The sequence below is a fragment of the Conger conger genome, chromosome 10 (assembly GCF_963514075.1).
Source record: "Conger conger chromosome 10, fConCon1.1, whole genome shotgun sequence".
Lineage (NCBI taxonomy): Eukaryota > Metazoa > Chordata > Actinopteri > Anguilliformes > Congridae > Conger > Conger conger.
The window spans coordinates 19,923,379-19,947,283 of NC_083769.1; the positions used below are offsets into that span (position 1 = coordinate 19,923,379).

Here is a 23,905-nt window from a genome sequence, read left to right on the forward strand (position 1 = left end):
ATTGATTGAAATTGATTAGGTGTAGTGCTTTCTATGAGTTCACTGTGTGATTTGATACCTTCTCTGAAAAGAAACATGCAGCATGAGATGCATGTCATTGTGTGTCTAAATTTGTAATGCACCTCATAGTTAACTCAAATATTTTAATGGTAGAGTCAGACCAAAAATTGAATCAAATTACCATGTAGTTTATAAACAGGCTGCAAAGGAAATGGAAGATAGGTTTCTGTTTTTATTCGGAAATAACAGGATACTATTGGCATTACAGACAATACATGCCTGTTGAAACAGCTCTTCCCTCCCCTTACAATAGTGATTCCATTAAATTAAGGTAGTGTTCCAGACACAGGAGCTTAAACAGCAAAAACAAAGATATTTTAATAATATCGGCCTTCTGTCTGTTATCACATCTTTCTTAATTCCTATTTGCCCCAAAAAAACTTTTTTTTTCCTATGGGAAAAAGTGTAAACTAGATATGAGACATTAAGAGATATAATTGTGGGGATGCTTGAATTTTACAGTTTCTGAATCCCTTTTTCATTCATGATACAAATTCTGGTCTGACAAAGATATTATAAATGCAAGTCATTTTTCCACATTCTTGCAAATGTAACCTGTTATTATCTCAAAGAAGGTCAACCTTTACATTCGAAAAATCTAGCTATCTAATCTGTCACATCTATCCAATCATTTGTCGTAGGTACCTTCAGCTGTAACCATTTTCTTGTAAGGGCTTTATTGCAGTTTTGGTATTCTGTCATTGGCCCTATGACAGAAATAAGCCCCTACCTGACATCTGCATTTCACCATATATTCTTGTTGCCTCAGTGGTCTTCCTCAATGTCGGTAATAGACTATATATGTGGTCAAATGGCAGCACAGTATTAAGAGGGCAATTCAATGTTACAAATGAAGCCACTTTTAGCAATATGTGTCTGAAGGTCTGATTACTTTACTGCTATCACAAACCTTGCATTTCATCTATGTCCTGCATTTACCTGCAAAAACAGAATTCTCAGGAACAGCAAAAAAAGCATATATGTTCAATTTACAAAATGAACCTTATGGTTTATCATTTGTAGTCTTTAACCAACTTTATTAGTTCAATTATGAAACCTTGACAATACATCGAGCCTGATGAAAGCTTTCAATGTGTGCTAAAATAAAATATCAAAAATGGAAATACAAGGTTTTTACATGATGCTGAAAGTTTATAGCCTATGTTTTATATATATATATATATATATATATATATATATATATATATATATATATATATATACTGAAACGATAAAGGTTTTTCATGATGTACGGCATTTTAAAGCATGATGAAAAGTGAGGAACCAACTGAAGCAATGAAGACAATTTTACCTATGAAGGTCCGTTCTTCATAGTCCTACATATCTGGTTTCATTCAGATTTTGCGAGAACTACTTCCTAATCCTGCTTGAGTTACTAAAACAATAAGGCTAATTGTTGGTTCCTGATAACGAACGAATGCAGAGCTCTATAAATAACTTCCCAAAAGTAAAAATTCCAGACAAACTGAGACAGGCATATTCGGGGAATATGCGTGGAACTCTCTTTTAAATAGCTTGTCATCATAAACTGAGCTCCTTCAAGCATACTGACCGCAGTAGCCGCAGCCTACACGAGGCGGTCGCATCGTTTGATTTCCATTCAATCCAAGGAAGCAAATTGTGGGTAGTGGAATTAAACAAATTGTAGAAATCACATGGCTGAATATTTTCATTATGTAAATTTGAAAGAAGTAAATGATTGATGATTTTAAGTAAATGTCTTGGACTTGTTACTTAAAACAAGTTCAATGCATTGACACACTGCTTACACACGCCAGGTCTAAGAAGGGATTTTAGGCAATAGCCTATATTCAGTAGGCTACGTGCTCATAATTAAAAATTGAAAAAACGTATTGGAACATATTGAACCTAAGGCGTTCACTTCAAACAGAACATGTAGATGTAGGCTAAATGCCTTCGTGGTAGACTACAGCCTGATATTCATGTCCATAACGCGAAATATGAAGCTGTGCTAGTACGATTTATGAGTTATTATGCATTTCATAATTGTCCCTTTATTGCAACACACCCCGTACGGTTCTATAGTTCATAAATAGCCTACTCCCAAAAGTTTCTGGCGACACTCAATAATGGCAAACCGAACGGAAAAAATAAAACGAGTACAATTTAAATAAACCATTGATGTCAACAATAGTTTACGAAATACCAAGCAAATTACTTGGCCTATCCGCAACGTGTAGGCTAAGCTAACGCACTGTATCCAATTTTCTACTTGTCGTTTTACTCAAAAATTGGCTGGCTTTCTGTATAAATAGGCCATTTAGTATGCTCTTTTTCATTAATTTAACAGAGAATTTGTATTTACTGCGTGTCTCGTAGGCAATCGCAACTTTTTATGTAATGGTCAATATAACAATCACCTTAAGTATAATTACAAGTTTTAAAAAATTCTGAATTCAGAGGAAATCTCTCTCCCCCTCACCCTTCTCTCTCTCTCTCCTGTCTCTCTCTCCTCTCTCACTCTCTCTCCCTCACTCTGTGCGGTGCGCACGTTCGCTTGCACCTCCCTCCCCCTTCTCGCACTCTGCTGTTCTCATCAATGAGTCCTATTTGAATAATCTGTAAGCACTTGGACTGGAGCCAATCAGCTGTCAGAGGCCCATGATAAATCGCAATGCATTATTGATAATAATAATTACTCAGACATGCGCAATTCTACTTGAAGGGCTAATTTCCCCAACTCTAAGAATTTGTTGTAAAGAAGAAGAGGAAAAAAAATATTGTTACTATTTTGCTCCCGATGGTTGTACCATGTCGAGGCGCAAGCAAGCCAAGCCACAACACATCAACTCCGAGGAGCCCGGTTCGGCGGAAAATGGTGAGTTTGGACTGCAAATATTTCGCGACCAATGGTGTTGTCTGGTCATCTAGTGGAATGTAGACTGCTTACTAACGTGTATATGTATATATTTTTTATACTTCATTTATTGGTACTTCATTATGATCCTTGGAATTGACCACGCTTTCGCAGCATCTAGCTTACTGAAAGCAAGTAGTTTGATTTTAAACTTGTGGGGTTGTTTAGTTGTATGATAGTTACGTTTATGCCACGAAGTGATTTTTAACTAATTTGGAACAAATTACATGGTTGCAATATATCGAAAGCAATCGGTAGTGATATATGTCCGTGGATCTCGCTTTGGCCATCATTGATTGTAGCCTAATGCTCGATAGCTGTAGGCTAACTTAATTCGTTTCAGGACTGCAAAGTAACTACAGTAGCTTGTTAGCGTAAGTTATTTTATTGTGTGTATATATATTAAGATCAATTGTATATGCGTGGGTAACCGATATGTTTGTGTTGACTAACGTTATTGTATTGATCTACAACTGGTTCATTATGGACGCGGATGGCGCTTAGCCCGCTAGCTGTATAGCGATTGATAACTAGCTATTTATGCCAAACCAATTCGTGTTTGTTTATTGACTGCATGTCGTCCTTAATATCTAGCTCATGTACCGAAATGACTACGAATTAACGTTTTGGTTGTCTAAGTATCTTGAACCCAAGTCTGGTAGCCGATGTTAGACAAGTTTAGCGAATGAATTTCGGTGCTGAATCACAACTCTTTTACAACGTGGTGAAGTAACGTTAACTTTGCAAAAGCTTGGTTTACCGAGCTGATGTCGAAGTTTAAAATGATTTGATTCCCCTTTTTACTACTTTCACTGTACGATTCATTAGTTCGATTGAATTGCCTTTTAAATTATAGCAAACATAACAAGCTGACGAGAAGAGCAATAATTTGCTGTATTTAGCCACATAACCAAACAAAATGTGCCTCGTAATACGAGTTATGCAGTATCATCAACATTTAGCGTCACTTCGCTTTTGCTAATGTTTTTGAACTTAAACTGCTTTATCTGTATAGGTCGAAAATGACTTGGTGAATGGCAAACGTGTGGGGAGTAGTTTAACGAACCGGTCGCACACAGCAACGGTTATTTAATATTTAAATCAGTTCCTTAATGTAAACCACGGCATGTGGAAACATTTTACGTGGTCTTAAAATGTAAAGCGTTGGGTTCTTTTGGCTTGCCAGGTAGCTAATTTGGTTGTCTGAGGTTAAACAAAAGGTGCCCCGACAGGTTGGTATGAAATGTGACTCATGAGTAAACTGACCAAAGGGTAATAAATCCCCAGTTTAATGCATGACTGTTTCCTTTTGTGCATACGGAGTGGTGGGGGTGGAGGGATAGGGGGTCGATCTGTGTTGCCATATGTAAACATTTTAAACACTGCCCACCTCCCTCTTATTCATACAGCCGCAAGTTGGCCCATTCAAAAGCATGACGCACTGACCAGATTCTTAAGCATCACGGTAAACTTTCCACATCGCATGTTTCATAGACATGAGGCTAATTTTGCAATTGACTGCAACTAAGGGGAGCACTTAACGCGTACTTGATGCAGTTTGGGAAAAGCGATATTTGAATTCTTAAATTCTATATTTATTGTTACATAGCTAGTGGTAGTAGTTTCAGAACACTTAACTTGGTAATGCAGTCCATCTACCGCGTGCGCTTTTGAGTACCATTTGTTTGCGCTGGAAAGCGCCCCCGCGTGGTCTGACTAGCCGCTGCAGTTCGCTTCAGCCTATGCTCTGCTACCTTTACTGGTCATGACTCAAGGGTTCTGTGCTTTCTTGAAGGCTCGTTAACTTGTACATAATTTACTGTTCGTAAAGTCCGTACGCGATGCAAAATTTGGACATTTTTACTTCGGTTTTTCACTTTTTATCGGTTACGTTTTGGTTTTTGAATGAACTATTTCGGAATACAATTTGCTACGTTTCAGCCCTTTTCGGTCACCTGGTGAGCTATTAACAAGTCCTACGGTTCCAGGAAGAAACCAGACAGGTGGTCTGTCACCCCCACTCACATCTTATGAGTGCATTAGCATTTAACAATGGGGCTGTTAAGTGGCCACATCTAATCTTTTTGCGCACAAATGAAATGTCAATGGCATATGTTCAGCTTTAATTTGACCATGCCAACAGGAGGTTTTCAGGTGGGGGTGCTTATGATTGCATTTTTGTTTGACTTCAGTTTACAACATGATTGTATGTACATCATGTGAATTCAGACAAATTAGGCAAATTCATGTAGTTTGTATGTACATGGTTGGAGTAAAGATGTCTTCTGGGTGGAATTCCCCCCCTTTCTCCCCCTTCCCTGTGGGTGTTGAGAGGGAAATGGTTGTTCATTTGTGTTGCAACTAATTTCACCTTCCAGTCAATTTCAGGCAGTCATTGGTCTCTGACCTGGCCATGTACTGTGATGGAAAGGATGCCCCTTTTCCCTCCTGACTATTTAAATTCATCCATATTTCAGATTGTAGATTTTGTGAATTGGACCTTTGTGTTTCTGGGTATATTTTGAATGCTGGCTCCCTCTGGTGGCAACCTTATCATACTGAGTGCTGCTCCCCATGTGGTATTTTGCAGCATAGCTCTGATTGGTAGGACTGGTTTGGACTGATCCTTACTTTTGTATTGTGTAATTGGGTAAAAAAATAAATAATAATAATTTCTCCTCCAATGGGCTAATCTCAAATACAGTTTTTGGATATGCGTAGATGTGTTCACAACTGGATTTAAATGGTTTATTTTGCTTAGCAGGCTAAGTGGAGATTTATAAAAGTAGGCAAAAATAAATGTTATTGAGCAATGTTTCCAGTCAAAAGAAGCTGCCTTCTCTAGTTCCTTAGTCCTCCAATTTTGAGCTTTTTGTAGCATCTCCCTATTTGCATTTGCTGATGTTTGTTTTAAGAACATGCTATAAATTGTAATTTATTGATTAAAGCCTCACTTTAATTTAATAAATGCATACAAATGGCAATGAATGCTTGCAGCTGAAGTGGCAGGACTTGCTGTTTTGACTGAATTCATTACAGGAAGTTCTTGGGTCATTAAGAGTGCTCACGAGGATTCAATATTTTAGCGTTACAAGTGCTCTCAAGTCATAAAAGCGGTTCTAAATCATTCTTGGGCAAATTCCAAAACTTAAAGTTCCCAATTATTCTTAGCCTTAAGTGCTTAAAGTCCCTGTGCTGTCTGCATTCATTATTTCTCACAAATGTGGGGGGTGGTGGTTGTGTATGAAGTATGATTCACTTTCCATGTGTGTAGGTGCTTCTGTAAGCAAATTTCAATCTGAGAGAACCCCACCTCCTTCAGTCATTGTTCTGCATGTTGGGTGGGGTGGTTGGGGTAAAAAAAAAAGGTTCCATTCGCAACATGCATTGTTTCTTCTAAGAGGAACTTAATCTAAAAGGCTTCTTTTTGGCTGGGATGAATTGATAAAATGGATGTATAGAAAGATCGATGTATGGGGGTCACAGTATTTAGTGATGTAACTTTTGTGATTTTCTTTGTTTTCAGTGCATGCTATGTGAACCAAGTTATTTTTTTTATGGGCCACAATTATATCTTCTTTGCTTTTTGTATTCAAGTAATGCTGTGTTGCGTTCATATTCATTGTGGGTATATTTTTATGCAGTACAGTAAAAACCAAGTTATGTTTTTTAACTGTTGTAGTATTGTCTTGTACTTCATGTAGGTCAGTGATTCCCATACTCAGTCCTACAAAGTAAATGAATGTATTGAAACGATGCAGACTTGAATTCGTTGGCTTTTAAAAAATTTTTATTTTTCTTTTCTTAAACATATGTTCAACAACCCATTTAGGATCTTCTTGTCTCCCCTCAAGTTTTTAATTTGATCAGTTTAATAGTTTGCAATATACTATAAGTAATGTGCACATGGGACTTGACTGACTTAAGCATTATTAAAACACTGTTTTAGCTGGTGAGGTGAACTAAATTGCAGTGGAGGAAAATCCAGGTTCATAGTCCTCCCCAGAATTGTTCACTTAGATTTTCTATTTGGCACAACTCTCCAGACAGAAGTTGGAACTATTTGCTCAAAGGAGCAGGCTGAATTCATGGGTAATAGAAATTCACGGCAGACCTCTATTGTCTGACCCCTGGACTTTTCACATCTGCTAAAATGAATCTTTTGAAGACTTTAATGTTTGTAGTGGTTGACACTAAACAAGTTTGCGTTGTCTTTGTCGATCACTGTAGGCCTTCTTCGGGATGATCCAATGGAGGAGGACGGGATCGAGGCGAAGCGGAGCCGCACGGAGGAGCCTCACGTTTGCGATGGGTGCTGTGCAGAGTTCTTTGATCCCTCGGAGTTCCTGGAGCACCAGAGGAGCTGCACCAAGAGCCAGCAGGTGGTCATCATGAAGGAGGGCGATGGAGGGATGGTGCCATGTGACCTCTCGCAAGACTCCCCCAATGGTTTCCTAGGTGACCGCGGTGAAAGTCAGCCTGGCAGCGACCCACAGTTGCAAGGCGGTGCAGGTTTTATGGAGAGGATGGAGGAAGAGGGGGATGAGCCGCAACCAAGCACCAGTGATCCACCGAAATTGGTGGATGCGGAGGCGGAGATGGCACTGAGCTCTGCCAGCCCAGATGGGATCTACTCGTCTGCTACCAAAGTGCAAGACACAAACGTAACTCTGGAGTCCATGCCTGCTACCAGAGTGGCGGTGACACAGCACTCGTCCAGCCGGACGAAGTCCCCACCCTCCTCTCTGGCTTCCTCTTCCTCCTCGCACGCCAACCTGCACGCCATCCCCATGATCCTGGAGCAGCTGGTCAGCCTGCAGCAGCAGCAGTTGCAGCAGATCCAGCTGACGGAGCAGATCCGGATCCAGGTGGCCATGATGGCGCCCCAGAGCCTTCACTCTGCTCTGGGGGCTGCCGTAGACCCACTCAAAGCCCTGGGGGCACACCTCTCTCAGCAGCTTTCAGCTGCTGCTGCCCTCATTGGGAAGAGGACAGGGTCGCAGAGCCTGTCTTTGGAAGCTCTAAAGCAAGCGGGCCACTTGCCGCACTGCAGCGCTGGTCTGGTTCCGCTCCCAGGAGGCGTGCAGGCTGGACCCGCTCCCCCAAAATTGGATTTGCCGAAAGGCCTCCCCGACCTTGCCAGCCGGCTACCTGCTTTGCTTCCCCAGTCCCCCGGGGCGATGTCTTTCCCGAACCCATTTGCTGGCATGGCGGCTGCTCTGGACTCCTCCAAAAAGTTGAAAGCCAAACTGCCTGGCGCAGCTGTGGATCCCAAGGTCACTTCTGGAGAATCCCAGTTCAAGCACAAGTGCAAGTTCTGTGGCAAGACTTTTGGGAATGACAGCGCCCTACAGATTCACCTGCGTTCACACACCGGTGAGAGGCCCTTCAAGTGCAACATCTGTGGGAACCGCTTTACCACCAAGGGTAACCTGAAGGTGCATTTCCAGAGGCACAAGGAGAAGTACCCACACATACGGATGAACCCCCACCCTGTCCCGGAGCACCTGGATAACATCCCCACCAGCAGCGGCATCCCATACGGCATGTCCATGCCTATTGAAGAATCAAATTTTGTTGACAACAAGCCACTATCGGGGCTTCCCTCGGCTGGTTTCCACCCCTCTGTGCTGCAGGGCCTCAAGCCCTCATTTGATGGTCCACTTGGGGGTGATGTGTACTCTCAAAGGCCTCCCTCTTCTGGAAGCGATGGGGCCTCAATCTCCTCTGGCATGTTCAACCAGGAGATGGGAGCCGACCAATCCCAGGAGCCCCCGGAAGGTCTGGCTGCTCTCCACCACCATGTGAATGGCAATGGGCTGCTCGCGGACCATGGCTCGGGCACAGCCAAGCTGCAGCAGATGGTGGACTGCCTAGAGAAGAAGACTGGTGACCCCAACGAGTGCGTCATCTGCCATCGGATCCTGAGCTGCCAGAGCTCACTCAAGATGCACTACCGTACACACACGGGTGAGCGACCCTATAAGTGCAAAATCTGTGGCCGAGCATTCTCCACAAAGGGAAACCTGAAGGCCCACTATGGTGTTCATCGGGCCAACACTCCACTCAAGATGCAGCACTCCTGCCCCATCTGCCAGAAGAAGTTCACCAACGCGGTGGTGCTACAGCAGCACATCCGTATGCACATGGGTGGCCAGATCCCCAACACTCCTCTCCCTGAGAGTCCCTTTGAGGGCCAGGAAGCCATGGACCCCACCCCCACCCCACCTGAAGAGGAGAAGGCCCTGGACATGAGCAGCTTCCATGACGAGAGCTTGGAGGAGCCAGAGCCTGAGATGAACCCCAGGGAGAGGCCCTATGGGTTCTCTGAGCCCCTGCCCCTGCTGCCTCCACCAAACTCTAAGGAAGAGCTGCTGCAGCCTCCTAACACCCCTTCCATGTTTTCAGGCATTGCTGCTTTGGAAAACCACATGAAGAACCTTGCTTCAGCCCTAAACCTGCAGCGGCAGGCCAGCACTGATGGCAGCGATGGGGTCACCAAAGATCCAATCTCTTCCCTGCCTGGGGACCAGGAGTACCAGAATGGCAGGAGCCCTGCTGTCTCTGATTCGGTCTCCTTCCAGTCCTCCTCACCAATCGACAGCCAGCTAGGGAGCAATCAGTCTAAGTCCCCTGATCCCTCTGTCCCGGACGACTGCAGCAGGGTGGCATCCCGACCAGACTCCGACAGCGGACCTCATGAGCTGGAATCCAATGATGCTCTGGATCTGACATCTGCCAGCTTCACCCCCAAGCCTATCAAGGAGGAGCCTGGCCTGTCCTTTTCCAATGGTGATTATGGTAAGTCCTCAGTACCAACTGATCCTTCTGGCTATACTTCCTGATTGCCGGACTGACTTCATCCTTGGCTAAAGGATGGATGCATTGCTTTAATTTCATGGAAATTTATTTTCTCCCCCCCCCGCACCCGCCCCCGCCCCCAACAGGCTCAAACCACATGCCTTACATGCGGGTCCCTCCAAGCCTGGTTAAGTTGGAGATGCAGACTCCACCAGAGAACCCCATGGGTGCACATGGCCTGTTTGGGCATCCTATGTCCCTGGGAGGGGGAGTACAGCCACCCTCCACCTCTGCTTCCCGCCGTTCTGCCAAGCAGCACCTCTGCAACGCGTGCGGGAAGAACTTCTCTTCCGCTAGTGCCCTGCAGATCCATGAGCGCACGCACACTGGAGAGAAGCCCTTTGCTTGTACAATTTGTGGTAGAGCTTTCACTACCAAGGGCAACCTCAAGGTAAGGCTTCCCAACCTCATCCCACACTAGATCTGTGGCATAACTAAGAGAATTGCCTCAATATTTTTAATTGTTTAGATTGTAGCGTGTGCAGCTGTGTTTATATTGTAAGAAAAATGTAAAAGACCAGCATAAATGTAAGACCTTTCTCTGTGACTTCCCAACTTCGGTACATTATGGAAGACCTTTCAGTTTCCGAACTGCAGCAGTGCAGAAGTCATGCTTGGTGGTAATCTTCTATTGTGTTTCTCGTTCCCTTTTTAGGTGCATGTTGGAACTCACATGTGGAATAACTCGGCAAGGCGGGGTCAGAGGCTGTCTTTAGACAACCCCATGGCAATGATGGCGCTGGGGCCAGAGTCCAAGATGGTGCCTGACATGATGCCGTCCCATAAAGACCTGGTCCCGCCACCAATGAACTTTGACCCCACCATGTGGAACCAGTACGCAGCCGCGTTCACAAATGGCCTGACCATGAAGACCAATGAGATCTCGGTCATCCAGAATGGGGGCATTCCCATGCCCGGGAGCCTGGCCGGTGGTCCCCTTGTAGGCTCGACCGGAGGTTTGGTGAAAGTGGACGGGTCCCAGTCTGGCCTTCCCGCCTCGATGGCGGAAATGGAAAAGAATGGCGGGGAGAGCGTGCCAAAATCCCAGTTTCCCCATTTTATGGAAGAGGGCAAAATCGCCGTTAATTAATTTTGGCCAGGGAGGGAGTGGGACGAGGTGTTTCGCCCTCCATTTCTCTTGGTTCTTTTTACAGATGTGACACTCATATTTTTCCTACTGAAATGTATAGATTATGGCTTTTAAGGTAGCTATTTTTTCTATTTAACACTTGCTCACAAATGAGTACAATCACTTTTGCGCTTTGCAACAATTTTGAAAAAGGAGGTCTCTTGGTGAACAAAAATGAGAAGGTCCTGCAAAGCGAGCTCTAGCTTTCCCAGTAACTTGAAACATGCAGCTCCCTCCTTCGTACAGTTTGAACGGTTTACCTCATGCTAGCGTTTTATTTTAGTAGAACTTGAATTTAACTACTGTAGAGGTCTCAATTGGTTGTATTTGCTGTTTGTATGTTTAAGATATGCGGGTAACTTTTTGTAAGGCTGTCATCTTTTTAGTCTCTTCTCCCTCCAGAAGTTGAATGTATTCATCTTACTTGAAATGGCTTTAATCCAAATGGGTATATCTGATGTCAAGAATGGATGTCCTGACAAAAGGTAATGCCAGTTTAATGTTTCAGGAAATATAAAAGTTGTCCTAACATTTAATTGTGCCCAGCCCATTGTCATCTGGTTCCATCTCCAAATTAATGTAGAACACTTGAGTGCCTGTCGCATACCATCAACTTTATGGACATTGATTGCCCCCTTCCTTACTTGGGGGAAATGCTTCAGGTGTTCCGCACAGTATGTACCACTTGTGTTCAAACCAGTTGGCTTTAGAAGACTCTTGTAGTGGAAGTTCTCTTCCATGAATGTGGACTATTGCTGCAAACTCTTGAAATTAAGTTATTTTAAGGATGTTGACAAAGTAGAATTTAGATTTCTTTTTCTTTTTCCCCAGCTTTCAAAACCAAAAAATTATTTTTGCCAAGTGCCTGGCTAACCTCTCAAACTTGTATATATTTTTCTTTTAAGCACCAAAAGATTGTAATGAAGGTCTTTATACCATGTCTGTGTGTTTCTATCATTCAATTTCTGTGGAAATGGTTTGCCCTCCTCAATTTCCTGGAATCAGTTTGAGTGTTTGCTCCATTTTCTTAGCTTTTCTGTGCCAACATACCATTTGAAGCCTTTAGAGAGCTGTGTCTTGAAGGCTATTAAAACACTGAACACTGTTGCTCTTGGCTGCACTTTAATGAATCCCCCACCCACTTTTCATGATGCTTGATCCACCTTTCACCTCTACTCTGCAGTTATGGCTTGTATTTGCTGTGTAGTTGCCTCTTAAATATTAAGAATTATTACAGCGCATAACTGATCAGGTTGGCTTCTTTGGTTTATTTTATTTTATTTTTTTCCCCCCCACTTGTAGGACTGGTGGGGGTACTTCAGGTCCTGTTTTTAAATCACTCCCTTATACCACCTAACAATCTTGTGATATCAAATCCTGTCCTGTGAATTTGGTTTTCCTGTAAATACACCCAGCATCCCCTAGCTCGGGGTGGGTGTTTGGTTGGGGGCTGTGGGGGTGCCAATTGTTATTTTTCTACCTCATCTTTAAGCTACTCCCAGTTATGTACCTGATCTAAATGTAATTTGTTGTACTCATTTTTCCACAACCTGCTGAGTTTTTATTTTTTATTGAATGTATTGTTGGACACTGCACGTCTTGCTCAGAACAGATTTTGACTGTCCTGGTAATCACTCTTCCTGATGTATGCATTTTGCCAAGTTGTGCCTTTTTTAAAATGTAAAGAATCTGCATCTGAACTGGGTTGGGTGAGGGGGGGCTTGGGATCTACAATACAAGAATTATGGAGCCTCTGTTACTTTGTTGCCTTTTTTTTTTTTTCTGGCATGTTTACAGTGTATACTTAATCTTGTTTTGCAACTCTTTCCTCCTTATTCAAGCATCTTAATGCATAATGTTACTTTCTGGTCTTTTGAAAATAAAATCAGGGTGACTTTTCCAAATTGTTTCTTCACTTTTGCTTGTTCTACAGAAACTAAAAATTGACGGTTAAAAATATGCCCTTTGGTACATTATCCATGAAGTCCATTTAGTGCTGCCTGTCATTATTGAATGCATTCTATACAGTCTAATCTGAATGTAATAATTTGCCATTTGAGCCTCTGAATGCATGTTTTGCTTCAGTGAACCAGGCATTTTATTTTGTCCTTTTTAAACCTTGACCTTTTGTTTTTTGTTTTTGTTTTTGTGTTCAATCACTGGTATTTTGGATGTCTCCAGAAGTTTCTAACCTACCAGCATTTTATTTTAGAGGCAATTGTGGTTTGTAGCAAAGGGGGTCACCCCAACTCCAATGCTGCCTGTAGAAATGTTATTGCTCTGGAGGGGTCATAAGAAATTTTGTAGCAATTCACAATTTAACCAAAAAACTGAACTCTTCTGCCGGTGCTGTCCTTTTGTTAAAGTTGTGCATTCTCTTCCCTCGCAGAACCACTGAGGCGTGGTTTAGAGGCTGCTAGCCTGGCTATGAGGTTCACCTACTGTTCTGCCTCTGGCATGCATAACTTGGCCAAGCTCCTTAAAATTAAATTGAAGCTGATTAAGGCCCAGATACTTTTAAATGGCTTTCAGCCATGTTGCCAAACCTTATTTGGTAAAGTCTGAATATGGAAGAAGAGTTGCAATTGAGGTTGAGTGGTTGAACATTTGCATCCTGACATCACATTTGTGGACAACTAGCTTTAAATTTGACTAACAAATTTAAAAGCAAGATTTTATTTTTTCACTAATAGGTGTGTGTGGTGTTCTGGAATTGACTTGCACTAACTGTAACTGCCCCGCTGTGTTGTGGCCTTGTTTCTTCTGTAGTAATTTGCCTCGGTCTAGATGTAGCACTATTGGTACAGGCTGATGTGAAAATGTGGCACTTGGCACAGCTGTCTAGCATTCTAGTCAAACAACTGATTATTTTCTTTTGTGTGTTGAATAAAACCGTAACCTGCCATTGTAAAACGAACTTCTGGAAATGTCTAAAATATCCTTCATTACACACAATGTGGGAATGTCATCGAAAAACCCTAGAAAGTGCCGGTTTATGAAAATGGCTCTGCGGAATGGCTAATGGCTGTTGTATCTCAATGAAGTGATAGATAGAGATAGATAGATACTTTATTCATCCCGAAGGAAATTGTAGGCATCCGGTAGCTTATACATACATACACACATACACATATCTCGCACACATAAAGATCAAAATCACTCACAGAAAAGTAAGAAGTAAAGAGCATGTGAAGTGATTACAAAGGCCTAGTAGGGACTGGCCCTGTGACATATTGACCATGATAAGGTGCTATGGTAGATTGTGTGCAATGATGGTAGTGCAATGAAAGTACAAACCGTAAACAGTGCATGGATTTACTCAGTGCAAGTTGCGCTTGTTAAGTATGCATACAATGAGTCTGAACATAAAAGAATTGCTTAACAAATAATATAATTTAAGCATAAAAGAGCTTCCGAAGGTCAAATAAAATTATAAAGGTACAGCATGTAGAAAAGTCAACAGAGGTAAAAGTGAGGATTACAGTCCAGATTGTGTAGAGGGCTAATATAGCCTGTTAGGACAGTCAGAGACAGATGATGGATAGAGGATGGTAGACAAAGGTGATGTGGTGGAAGGAGCAGAAAGAAACTCATGCTGAAAAGTCCAATTCTCTCCTCTCGTTTTGTGTGATGTTGTATAACTGAATGGCCCATGGAACAAAGGACCTTCTTAACCTGTCTGTTGAGCTTGTCCGAGACCGGAGTCTGCTACTGAAGATGCTCTTCTGTTTGTTAAGTGTGTTATATAGTGGGTGGCGGTCATTGTCCAGGATTGCCAGCATCCTGTTCAGTGTCCTTTTCTCTGCTGTTGATATTAAGCACTCCAGCTCTGACTACAGAGCCAGCTTTCCTTACCAGCCTTTCCAGTCGCCCAGCGTCCCTCTTCTTAATGCTGCCTCCCCAGCACACAACGGCATAAGAAAGGACACTGGCGATGACAGACTGGTAACACATCCTGAGGAGCTTACTGCACACATTGAAAGACCGCAGCCTCCTGAGGAAGTAGAGCCGACTCTCCCCTTTCCTGTAGAGTGCATCAGTGTTGGCTGACCAGTCCCGTTTATTGTCCAGGTGTACCCCGAGATATTTGTATGTATGAGTAAGTGTGAGTACCTCCGCATGTTCCCAATGTCTACCAAAGCTTCTTGGTTGTATGCATTTCCTTTTCCTAGAGTGCTACCTAATGGAAAGAGGGATTCTTCACCTAAACCTGAATGCAACATGTTTTCAACATGTTTTCCTATTCCACACAGCCTCTCTTGGGGAAAGGTTGATAAGCTTCAGATACCCAATCCACCTATGTGCAGAAATGATTGTTTGAGCTCTACGAGACCATGGGCTCCCACCATGGGTATGATTGTAACCAAAGGCTAATTGGGTGAAGCTGTCCTTCCCACCCAGGAAAATGTTACCTGGTTTTAGTCTCCCCTTGCTCTTGGGTCACCATGCTTTGCATTTGGGTAACCAAACTTGCTTTGCATGGGTCTGGTCCAGCTGTGTTAGTCACATTTACATTGAACTTTACATCCTGGTTTCAGTCTGAACGTGATTTCCATATCCATATCCATCTGATTAGGCTTGCGGCCTTCATCTGACCTGAGCGGCCCAGGTTACTGAGGGATTCTCAATGTTTTGTTCGATCCACTGTGGGGAAATGATCGTGGAGGTCTTGACTACTGCTGTATGACATCTTTTCCTTATCGATTCTTAGTTGAGCTAATGTGAATCCATTTGCTGCATTTCTCCATCTTCTCCACAATTTATGGGTGTATGTTTTATGATTACAACCCGTCTTCCATTTAGCCTTAAAAAGACTTAATGTAATACATCTTGATAGAATAATGTGCTTGAGGAAAAAGTAAATGGTTTTTCATTATTATCTAAGTTGCTGTGCTCCACAATTAAATATTGTAAATGGTAAACTTACCTTCCAGCACATTGGGTTTGAAATGAAACTATGTATATGAGGTTACTGTGCAGACAGTCCCCTTTAATTTGAGGGCATTTTTTTATTTATGTTTATGAGGATCCATATCAGTGATCCTTGTAGGAACCACAGCCCTTTTTTTCAGATATAGCCAGTTCCAGTGACATCCATGCAAGCCCTAGCCATAACAGTACTTCCACCATTTTCACAGATAAGGTGGCGTGCTTTTGATCAGGAGCACCTTTCTTTCTCCATAACTTTGGTACAGGAAATTATGTTTTGCCTCTGATCAATTTCAGTATTTTCATCAGTGATGGCCTGCTTCACTGCCATTGCTCTTTTGTGGTCCTCATGTTCAGAGACAACCGCAACAAATTCCAAATTGAAATGGCACACCTAGATTCAACTCTAGTCCTTTTGTTAGCTTTCTTGTGCATTGACTGATGACATGAAGGCACACAGCTGGCCAAGAAACAGCTGAGCAGGCGAGTGTCCTGTTACCTTTGCTTCCATAAAATAGACGGTGTCTAAAAAGGGCCGTAATTCCCACGCCAATCACCAAATATGGATGTAAATACTCTCACATTAAAACCTCACAATCTTTTCATTTTCAAATCCAATGTGCTGGAGTTCAGAACCAGAACTACAAATTCTGTGTCACTGTCCAAATGCTTACAGACTGCACTGTATGTACTATGTACTATGCATATTCATCTTAAGGCCCATTAGCATTCATTTAGTTCCGTTTCTTATATGATATTTCTATCCCAGAGAAAAAAAAAAAAAACAGATTTCACAGCCAGAAGTCAGAGTCTGTAACTGAGAGATATGAGATCTGAGGGCTGTCCTGTTGTCTGCATCAGTTGGAACAGGATTGGGTTGATATCTTTGTTGCGTTCCAAGGACCATCAAGGGCCAAAATTGGTTTAATCCCACAAACCATTTTTTTTAAATTTAGCTGTGAAGAATGTCCCTCATGCATGGGGCTATGAGCAAAAGTGGGCCTAATCCAAGAACCTCAAACTCAGTTTGGGGGGGAATTAGCGTTTTTGGTGCCAGAACAGTGGACACTGCTCTGCATGACAAAAGGTGCCATGTGATGGGCAGGAGGGTGTTCTATCAGCCGTCTGCTCTGCGGACAGGCATTTTGGGACCACATAGCAGGGGGCATGTGTAGGTCAAGCCCTCAGGTCAGGTGGTGCACTACTACAATGAGAGAACTTTCTCTGCACCTGCCTGCCCTCATACAAGAACATTTATTAGAAGGCAGCCAGTGTCAAAGCCGTCTTACTGGCCAGATGGCAAAGGTTAACCAATGACCTTGCCCATGCAAGAGGGCCAGTTTGACTGCAAGGTCTGTGAGAGAATCATTTGAAGAGTGATCAGTTTGAAGAAAGGTCAGAGAGAGTGAATCATTATGTCCTTTGCACTTTCTCATACATGCTTATGGACTTATGTTAACTTAACAAAACCATCATTGAATCAAATCAGATGTTATTACAGGAAGTTAAAGTAGATTACGACCACTACTACTAATAATAAGAATGTATTGATAGAGTGCATGGCACATAAAGCGTGTTACACAATAATAGTATTGATAAAATATATTTTATTTCTCAACAAGATTTTAAAAAAATCTGGTGAACTATTTCAAAATTAGAGCTCTAGCTGCAACTGTCTTATTTTAAATTTTTTGGCAGGGATGTCCTGGATACAAAAGCTGTAACAGTAACTTCAACAAATTCCTAAAAGGACATCTCTTGAATAAAATGCCTGTTATCAACTTTAACCCTTTAAGTCTCAGGGCTGGACTGGTGTGGGGGGGTTTTATAGCATTAATTTCTTTTTTTTCTTTTTTGTGGTGCGATCACTACAGTAACAGGATATACCATTTGAAAGCGTTAAAACGCATTGTTCTATCTATATAACCCATTTAAAAATTTTTAATTTTTAATTTTGTAACATGTGGGTGCCAAAAGAAGCGTGGGGGGACCTTGCCTTCTCTACATTGTGGAAATCCATATACGACACGAAATAAGGTAATGTCGAACCAACTGCATAATAATGCAATTCCAAAAATAGTGCTAGCTTCGAGAAACGTTGATAGAATATTGTTGTTTACTTAAAATTTCTCAGGAGGAATTATCATTATTATTAGTTTAGCCGTTGCATACTTCTACAAAATTACTTGTACATAGGATTGCGATATCTACGTCTTGTATAGGCTCTCTTGAACAGGATGAGCCCACGTATAAACTTATCAGACTAGTATCGGTAATCCGTTTAGACAGTAAAGACATAATCCCCATCCTTGAGCAAAAAATACAGTATAATTCAGCTCTGAACCAGGTAGTGGTATGGTACTGAAGTAACGATTCATAAGCATTTTAGCTAATGACATTACGTTACCAATGATGTAGTTTGTTTGGCTTACATAAAACAATTATTTTGTTTTGCCTGCATAACGTAACTGCAGCATTTTTAATGCGTACACTGACGCTTCGGCAAAAAACAGTTCTTGAGATTTTATAGCCAAAAAGATTGACGTTTTACGACAAAACATTTATTTTGCGATGCTTACGTCTAAATAGGACTTCCTTTGGAGGACTTCCAAGGAATCTCGTCGAATATTTCTGAGGAAGACTGTGGCTCCAATATAGTGGGAATTGTCATTGACCTGACCCCATTTCATATCATTGAGCATCTAAATATATTCTCAAAATATTGTATTATTATTCAGAATGCTTATAAATTAAGAACAAGCCTGCTTTTGAATAATAAATAGCATGTGAAATTGTGGAATGTGTTTGACTTGTTGATGGAGGCTGTGTACTTGACAAAAACTTAAATCAATGGACCTGAGTCAATATATTAGTGTACAAGATGTTATTATTGTGATAATTGTACTTATTTTTTTACAATCATCTCAACCTGTTGCTGTGCTGTCTTATAAAAGCACAAGGAGAGGGGGGGGGGGGCAAAGTGCAAACATTTTTTGTTGTATACTTCAGTAAGCAAAATACAGAATTTTACATGTCATAAGACCCATAATCTCATCTAGTTTCCATATGTCCTTTTAGAGTCTCCAAATGTCCTTTTTGGAAAACTGCATAGACATATCTTAGAAAAAACTATACACAATGCTAATTTTTGGAGATACTGTCATCAAATTTGAAAGGGGATTTGTCCAGAGTTTTGGCTGTGGCCCATAGTATTTCTACACACCAGGCATGGCCACAGTAATGTTTATCCACTAAAAAACAAACTATTTTCAGTGAGAAAAAAAATTTGTATACTTCCACTGTGTTTAGTTAAAGTTTATCAACTTTGTTTTAGTAATACTTTGTTTTGAGTAATTCATAGTTCATGGCTGTCATCTTTGCCGGGGGTGTTTGCACAAAGTATTAAATTAGGGGTGCCAATAATATTTAAAACTATGATATAATAATAATATAATAGAATATATATATTTTTTTAATTTTGTCTTTGAAAAATGTAAGACTGGTTGATTTCATTCATTAATTAATCAAGCATGCTACTTTACATGTTAGAAAATAAAGCTTATGTCAATAACTATTATTTTTTAGTTTACAATATTTTCCCACATATTTATCAAGGTGCCAATAATTCTATCCCAGTATATAACCTAATGCACTATGTATACATTTATGTAATATTGATTGTAGAAAGAATCCTTGAACCGGCCATTATGTTATGGTTCAGTTTTACCCCTCTTAAGTTTTCAATGTACCGCAAATACTGGTACTTTTTTGAGTGATATCGAATTGAATTTGTCAAAGTGTACACCCATAGCTGTATTGTGGAATACCTGTGCAAATTGTTTATACAAATGTGATGTTTTTTGTCAATCGTCTTTTAGGATCACCTATTATGAGAACATACATTTGATTACTGAAAATCTTTACATCACAGTTGTTACATATTTCTGTCAAAGGAAATATGTTCAATGTTCACTGCAGCTATTAGTTATTTATGAATGGCCACGAGACAATTTAGGATTATTACTGTGTTGAATAGATTAACAAGGTGCGTATCAATCTGACCTGTAACATAATAGTTTTACCTAGTAATTGAATTTGTCAAAGTGTACACCCATAGCTGTATTGTGGAATACCTGTGCAAATTGTTTATACAAATATGATGTTTTTTGTCAATCGTCTTTTAGGATTACCTATTATGAGAACATACATTTGATTACATCACAATTGTTACATATTTCTGTCAAAGGAAATATGTTCAATGTTCACTGCAGCTATTAGTTATTTATGAATGGCCACGAGACAATTCAGGATTATTACTGTGTTGAATAGATTAACAAGGTGCGTATCAATCTGACCTTTTAGCTAGTTCCAACAAAATATACGCGGGAGCTGGACCAGCATTTGCATGGACCACACTACTTTCTACGTCACTGTGGCAGCGCAGAGGACACGCACGACCTGCTGTTATACTAGGTAAAACTTTTAATTAGCTGTGTGCTCCTCTGCAAAACATCTGGGCCAGTGTCATTGCCTATATGATTGTTCTCGACTAGATAAATGTGTTGGGTGGGAAATTGTATTGTACACCTGACTGAATTATCTCCTCATTTAACCCGCATATTATGTATCAATTTTTAAGTTGGTTTGTAAAAATGAAACTCTGTTATAGGTGTAAACAATCTCAGTGGTTATGGCGAAACCACATATTCCAAGCCCATTGGATAGTGAGCTACGTAACGTAACGATAACATAAAAGTAATGCGAATCATTTAGTTAAATTAAACAGTCCAATCAAAAAGCAATGGCTCGCTATGTAATTTACAAAATAATAAATTAATAGTGGTTTTTCGTTGTTCAGCTCGATATTCATGTATTTCTGTCGTTCCTGATTAGTGACAGCAATAACAGGGACTGATGAGGCAACCGAAAAGTCACCGAGCCAAGCCTGTCTCTTTTAGATCTAGATCACAGAGCCTCCGCCCAGCTTGGAGAACAGGCGAGAGGATTTTCAACCGCATAACCTGGGTTTGCAGGAATGACGGATAATATTCCACTCCAGCCCGTTAGACACAAAAAAAGACACGACAACAAAAACAAAAACGGGTAAGAACAAGAACAGGATATTTGTCACTGTTGGATGTCACATTCACCGTCTCTTAGTTTGTATGTTAACGTTAGCTTGCTAGCTAGCTGTGAACTAGCTTGTTTCTGTAGCCGTCTAGCTGGGTCGGCTAACGTTAGAGCGCCAACGTACTTGACATCATGAATGAATGCTTGGGAGGAAGAAAACGATGCCATGATTTTGCTTTTCTTCGTGTGCCACTTATTTAGCTTGGCAACAACATTGGTATGTGTGTAGTATTGTTACTTTTGAATTTACGTAACATTAGGCGACAAATATCACATAATTATAAATATGGTCATTTTGAAAAAAACATCGAACGTTAGCTAGGTGACGTTAGCATATGAACGTTAGCTTTCTAACAATTTCTCGGGGATGTGCAAGGCAATCGGCTTCTCGGTGGCTTTGTAGGTAGCTAGCTAGACTAGCAGTTATTAGCAAGCCTTGTTCCGGGTTCAAGCAAGAGACGTTCGAACTTTCACTGCGATATCAAATATTTCGTTCAAGATTTTCATAAACAGCTTGAATATTGGACAATCTGGGCTATTTTACGATGTTTCATCTACGCATAGCCCACGTATGCTTTGTTTAGCAGAATTTAACCACTAGCTGCAGGCCTAGGATTATTCAGTGAAAGCATCAAATTTGTTTGGCAAATGAGATCATTCCCCACACACACCCACACGTTAAGTGTGCTCGCATCTACGGCGTCATCTTCCAGTAATTCTGGGTTAACACAGAATCGGTTGTTTTTTTTTAAATTGACCCATCATGTCCATTTTCACGTTATATTATGCCGCAATACATGTTCTTTGGAGTATTGAAAATAAACCGATGCCATATTGTTGTGTTGCGATTGGTGTTTTCGAGTATGCCCTCTAACTGCACACCTGACGTTAATTAGGCTAATTGAATTAATAAAAGATAACTATAAACCATAACCTCATTAACCAATGTAATGTTGGGAAAGGAGTGGCATGTGTGAATATGATTATATACACAAGGTATGGTGCTTGGTGATGTTATTCAGTAAATCCGATGCACACTAACAGCTAAGCTGGTTTCTTGGGTCTGATCTTAAGATGAAAACAAAAAAGTAGCAGACCCTCTGGGTCTCCAGGACCAGGGGTGGGGACAGGCTGTCTATTTGGAAACCATATGCTCTTATAAGGCCACATCTATGAGGTGAATTTTACTACCCAATTAGACCCTAATCTTTTTTATTTCTAGCTGGCCCGTTCAGCCTCGGCACGGAATGTTCTCTCTTTACAACAAGGTGCAGCTTTGAATGTCCAGTTGAGTAAATTCAATGAAAGAAGCAGAATTGTGTAATTTATTTTTATATTTAAAATTATTTGCAGTTTTCACTAGAAATGGATTAAAACTCTTTTTAGTTTCTTATGCATTTAGGTTAGAATTTATTCCAGTTTGCCATTCCAGCACAAATCAAGGTCATGCTGTTTTTCACCTCAAAATCCTTCTTAAATTGAATTTTGTAACTTGGTAGCATCAGCAGTAGTTTAGATACCGATAAAGTGCATGTGTGAACCACGTCAGCCACAAAGACCAGTTTTGTGTCTTTAGGATATGAGGTCCTCTGAAGAGGACAATACAAAATAAACTAAATCATTATTCAGTGATTTGGGTAGGAAATATTACTTGAAGATATATTTGATGTATACTTGCATTATTTGAAAATGTTAAATGCAACACTTGTGCGTTGACCTCGCTGGCATTGTCAAAGGTTATTGTTTGTTAAGCTAAAGATCAGACAGCCCATTCATTCCTTCAGAAGCAAACAGGACGGCCACAGTGGAGGAGCACCACCCTCTTTGGAATATTAAGCAGGACTAAATCTAATACTGGCTGGTCTTGGCCATAGAATTTGTCGCAGTTGTAGCAGTAGTGGCAACAGTAGCAGCTGCAATTTTCATTTATTATGCAGACATGTCCAGAATGACTTACAAAGCAGGTATCGCCTGGCATTCAACATCACAGTTAATATACAATGGCACAGGGCAGCCTGAACTGTCTGTGTGCTGCCTACCGTACATGAACTTGTGTTACACTGAAGTGAATATAGGTCCTAATGGTGATCTGTAAGTATAGTAAAGCTAAAGTAGTACTAAAGTAGCTTTGGATAAAAGTGTCAACTAAATAACAAATGAAGAATGATGACGAAACAGGAATTGGCAGGTTCAGTGTGGTCCAAAATGCTGGCATTTCTGCATCTGGAATGGGGAAATACAGTGAGCACCATAATTCATTGGACAGTAAAATTTATTTAGGTTCTGTTTTAAGGAAGATGTTTTAAAGAATACAATGAGGTTGAAGTCCAGACTGTCAGCTGTAATATGAGGGTATTTCCATCCATATCAGAACATCCATCCATCCATCCATTATCTGAAACCCGCTTATCCTGATCAGGGTCGCAGGGGGGCTGGAGCCTATCCCAGCATACATTGGGCGAAAGGCAGGAATACACCCTGGACAGGTCGCCAGTCTATCTCAGGGCACACACACCATTCACTCACACACTCATACCTACGGGCAATTTAGACTCTCCAATCAGCCTAACGTGCATGTCTTTGGACTGTGGGAGGAAACCGGAGTACCCGGAGGAAACCCACGCAGACACAGGGAGAACATGCAAACTCCGCACAGAGAGGCCCCGGCCGACGGGGATTAGAACCCAGGACCTCCTTGCTGTGAGGCAGCAGTGCTACCCACTGCACCATCCGTGCCGCCCATATCAGAACAACCGTTTAGAAATGATAGCACCTTTTCCACATGATCCCCCCATTTTATGGTACTTTTTGTTGAATTGGCTTTGCAGATGTGATTTGTTTGGCAGGTGTATTAATTTGTGTTGTTAGTGAATGCAGGAGAGAGCTGTTGATGTCTA

At 41.2% G+C, this 23,905-nt stretch overlaps 2 protein-coding genes across 2 annotated transcripts in view; both read left to right on the top strand.

Moving 5' to 3' along the window:
* The first annotated feature begins 2,757 nt into the window (after positions 1-2,757).
* sall4 (spalt-like transcription factor 4) lies at positions 2,758-12,853 on the top strand. The gene is made up of 4 exons (XM_061259246.1): positions 2,758-2,920; positions 7,190-9,760; positions 9,907-10,211; positions 10,476-12,853. Exons 1-4 carry the CDS (start codon positions 2,854-2,856, stop codon positions 10,908-10,910), a joined length of 3,378 nt encoding a protein of 1,125 aa, XP_061115230.1. The 5' UTR covers positions 2,758-2,853; the 3' UTR covers positions 10,911-12,853.
* Positions 12,854-20,825: 7,972 nt separating this feature from the next.
* The window catches only part of LOC133138897 (probable phospholipid-transporting ATPase IIA), a 57,015-nt gene continuing 53,935 nt past the window's right edge, over positions 20,826-23,905 (top strand). Inside the window, exon 1 of the mRNA XM_061258031.1 lies at positions 20,826-20,981. Within this exon, the coding sequence (XP_061114015.1) occupies positions 20,914-20,981 (68 nt within the window). The 5' untranslated portion in view covers positions 20,826-20,913. The remainder of the gene's footprint in view (positions 20,982-23,905) is intronic.

Bases quoted from the DNA above. Each gene is read 5' to 3' on its own strand.
- sall4 (XM_061259246.1), top strand. From the start codon at position 2,854: ATGTCGAGGCGCAAGCAAGCCAAGCCACAACACATCAACTCCGAGGAG. The intron at 9,761-9,906 runs GTAAGTCCTCAG...CGCCCCCAACAG, and splicing joins CTTTTCCAATGGTGATTATG to GCTCAAACCACATGCCTTAC. The intron at 10,212-10,475 runs GTAAGGCTTCCC...TTCCCTTTTTAG, and splicing joins CTACCAAGGGCAACCTCAAG to GTGCATGTTGGAACTCACAT.